The following is a 3,910-nucleotide window of genomic DNA, read 5'->3' on the forward strand; positions in this document are numbered from 1 at the left end:
CTGCCGGGCTCTCTGGTAGGAATCTCCCGCAAAATTCAAGGGTACAAATTTCAGACACACACACATTTGAAAATTCAAAACAATGTTCTTTATCACAAAATTCAAAATAAACTAAGCACTCTTTTTGTATTGCAAAGAGCACTTGTCCCAAAACAACCGGGTAGTCTGTACAATTTCTGCCTATGTAATTTTCTGTGTATGATATGACCGTATGTATGCTTTTTATATACAGTGATCCCTCGATTTGCGCGTTCTCGATTAGCGCGAAACGCTGCAACGCGGTTTTTCAAAAAATATTAATTAAAAAATAAGTCCGCGTTTTTTTTCCTACACCACGGTTTTTCCCGCCCGATGACGTCATACTGATTGCTGATTGGCCAAAATCTCGACCAATCGTTGCAAACGCAAAAAAAAGCTTTGCAACTGTTGGAACTTGTTCAGACTTGTTGGAAGATGCCTCCTAAACGTTGCACACGGAGTGGAGGCGGCGACGCTAAAAAGACCAGGAGGATACTCACAATTAAAGAGAAAATTGACATTTTGGACATGCTGAAAGGGGGACGCTCTTATGCAGATGTTGGTCGGCAGTATGGGATCAACGAATCGAGTGTGCGAACCATTCGGGACGACGAGAAAAAGATAAGGCAAAGTTCTCTGATGGCATTCAACAAGGCTGCAAAAAGAATGGTGACGCCTAGAAACAAACGGCTTATGAAGATGGAAGCTGCTTTGTCCCTGTGGGTACAAGACTGCCGCAAAAAGAGCATTGCTTTGGATACCAACACTATAAGGACCAAGGCCCAGCAATTGTACAACCGTCTTGAAGACACAGAAGGAGGCGATGCAGATGAGGGAAACGCAGGTAAGGGCTGGGGTTTTTTATTCTGTCATTACATACTGTATTTAAGTGTTTTTTAAGGAAGGAGCAGGGAAGGAGGGAAGGAAGGAAGGAGGGAGGAAGGAAGGAGGGAAGGAGGGAGGGAGAGAAGGGAAGGAGGGAAGGAGGTGGGCATTTACTCTGTATGCTTTCATTCAAGTCACTTCTCTCTCCCTTTCCTGTCATTCTTCTGCTTCTTCAGCCCCAGCCACATTCACAGCAAGCAAAGGGTGGTTTGAGAAATTTCAACGGCGCTATGGCCTGAAGAGTGTGTCATTGCATGGAGAAGCTGCCTCAGCAGATACAGGTGCAGCAGAAAACTTTGTCCAGCGCACGTTTAAAGACCTAATTGCAGAAGGGGGCTACCTTCCAGAACAGGTGTTCAACATGGACGAAACAGGCCTGTTCTGGAAGAGGATGCCTTCAAGGACTTTCTTGATGCAAGATGAAGCCAAAGCCCCTGGCTTTAAGGCCATGAAAGATCGAGTGACTTTGATCATGTGTGGGAATGCAGCAGGCTTTTTGATGAAGCCAGGGCTAATCTATAAGTCACGAAATCCAAGAGCCCTCAAGAACAGAAACAAGAATTCATTGCCAGTGTACTGGATGCATAATCCTAAAGCATGGATTACAAAACCCCTCACGCGGGACTGGTTTCATCAGTGCTTCATCCCACAGGTGGAGGTGTATTTGGCTCGCAAAGGACTCGATTTCAAAGTGCTTCTCCTAATGGACAATGCTGGCGGCCATGATCACCTGGACCATGAACATGATGGGGTGCAAGTTGAATTCTTGCCACCAAACACCACATCGCTTATCCAGCCGATGGATCAAGGTATTATCCGTGCATTTAAGGCACTGTACACGCGCAATTCTCTTGGAAGCATCGTGGAAGCAATGGATGCTGATGACAACTTCACATTGAAGGCCTACTGGCGTCAGTACACAATTGCATCTTGTCTGAAGAACATTCAGAATGCCTTGATGGATATGAAGACACAGACAATGAATGCCTGCTGGAGGAAATTGTGGCCAGAAGTGGTGCATGATTACAAGGGATTTGCTCCCGAAGAAATCCAAGATGCTGCAGTCCAGACCTCTGTGAAGCTGGCACAGGCACTGGGTGGAGAAGGCTTCGTTGACATGACACCAGAGGAAGTCAATGGTTTGCTTGATGAGCATGGCCTACCTCTGACAGACAAAGATCTGGAGGAGCTGACCAGGTCAGCGAGTGAAGAAGAGGAGGAAGCGGAAGCTGAAGAAGCTGAGGAAGAAGAAGATGTTGGCCTAACGCTTGAGCGGCTTGCAGAACTGAACAGAACTGCTGCACATCTGCAACACATGGTGGAACTTTGGGATCCCAACATGACTCGCTCTATACAGTTTAACGCCTCCCTTGACAACATCTTTGCACCATACAGATCCATGTTAGGCCAGAAAAAGAAACGGCGCCAACAACTGCCCATGACCATGTTTGTCACAAAAACCAAGAGGTCTGTCACACCATCACCTGCAGCGTCCATTGTAGAAATGGTGATAGAAGAAGATCCCTAGTTATCCCAGTTATGCTAACCCCCACCCCACCCCAAAAAATGTAAATAAATATGTTATTGTTCATAACTTAAGAGTCTTATTCAATGTGTACAGTAATGGTAATTAAGGGGATGGGAAATGGTAATTTATGGGTTAAAAGTGTTGGGACTGAGTGGCACACAGTACTGTACATACTGTACAGAAGAATGAATGAATGAATGACTGAGTGAATGAATGAAATTCAAACACAGGTGAGGGCTGGGGGGTTTTATTCTGTCATTACACAGTACAGTACAGTTACAGTTTAAGTGCTTTTTGAGAAAGGAGGGAGAGAAGGGAGGGAGAGAAGGGAAGGAGGGAAGGAGGGAGGGAGGGAAGGAGAGAAGGGAAGGAAGGAGGGAGGGAGGGAGAGAAGGGAAGGAGGGAAGGAAGGAGGGAGGGAGAGAAGGGAAGGAGGGAGGGTTGCCATTGCCATTGCCGCCAGCGCTGCCCCAAGAAAGCCATTGAGAGGAAGGAAGGAGGGAAGGAGGGAAGGAAGGAGGGAGGGAGAGAAGGGAAGGAGGGAGGGTTGCCATTGCCATTGCCGCCAGCGCTGCCCCAAGAAAGCCGGTGAGAGGAAGGAAGGAGGGAGGGAGAGAAGGGAAGGAGGGAGGGTTGCCATTGCCATTGCCGCCAGCGCTGCCCCAAGAAAGCCGGTGAGAGGAAGGAAGGAGGGAAGGAGGGAGGGAGAGAAGGGAAGGAGGGAAGGAGGGAGGGTTGCCATTGCCATTGCCGCCAGCGCTGCCCTGTGGGTAGCGGCGAGGAGCCCGGAAAAATCACCATTGCATTGCCAGCCTCCGAACTTGCGTCGCTCCACCTTCTGCGCATGTGCGGCCATGGAACAAAGGGCGCGCATGCGCAGATGGTGTTTTTACTTCCGCATCCAGTATAACGTGGAAATCGGTTAGCGCGGGAGGTCTTGGAACGTAACCCCCACGCTAACCGAGGGATCACTGTATTGGGGTTTCTTGTTTTTTAGACTTTTAAATGTATTATTGTTATTTTAGAGTCTATTAGATTTGTCATTATATATTGTTTTTGTCATTGCTGTAAGCCGCCCCGAGTCTACGGAGAGGGGCGGCATAAAATCTAAATAATAATAATAATAATAATAATAATAATAATAATAATAATAATAATAATAGAAAGAGTTAAAGATCAACATTAAAAATTAAGGACACATGAGGATTGCAAGGATAGAGCGAGAGGAGGTAGGATCTGTTCTTACTCGATCAACCATCTCCATTGCTGTTTCCCCATTGGAGTCCCAGGCCAACTGATAGACCCAAATCTTTAGGCCCTTAATGAAAGGATAGGACATTTTATTTATTTATTTGTTCGTTTTTGCAATATTTTAATGACAATCAACTACAGTGACAAAATAGCATGTTTTTGGGGTAGGGTGCCTTAAAATCCAGGGAAGACCCTAGAAGCAAATTAATGTCTCCTGGTTCTTGATGT

General features: G+C 46.5%; 1 protein-coding gene across 1 annotated transcript; it reads left to right on the forward strand.

Annotated features, from left to right (window-relative positions):
* Positions 1 to 232: 232 nt before the first annotated feature.
* On the forward strand, positions 233 to 2,497 carry JRK (Jrk helix-turn-helix protein). Its single transcript, XM_070749287.1, has 2 exons — positions 233 to 862; positions 1,080 to 2,497. Exons 1-2 carry the CDS (start codon positions 454 to 456, stop codon positions 2,429 to 2,431), a joined length of 1,761 nt encoding a protein of 586 aa, XP_070605388.1. The 5' UTR covers positions 233 to 453; the 3' UTR covers positions 2,432 to 2,497.
* The last annotated feature ends 1,413 nt before the right edge of the window (positions 2,498 to 3,910 follow it).

The sequence above is a fragment of the Erythrolamprus reginae genome, chromosome 3 (genome assembly GCF_031021105.1).
Source record: "Erythrolamprus reginae isolate rEryReg1 chromosome 3, rEryReg1.hap1, whole genome shotgun sequence".
Classification (NCBI taxonomy): domain Eukaryota; kingdom Metazoa; phylum Chordata; class Lepidosauria; order Squamata; family Dipsadidae; genus Erythrolamprus; species Erythrolamprus reginae.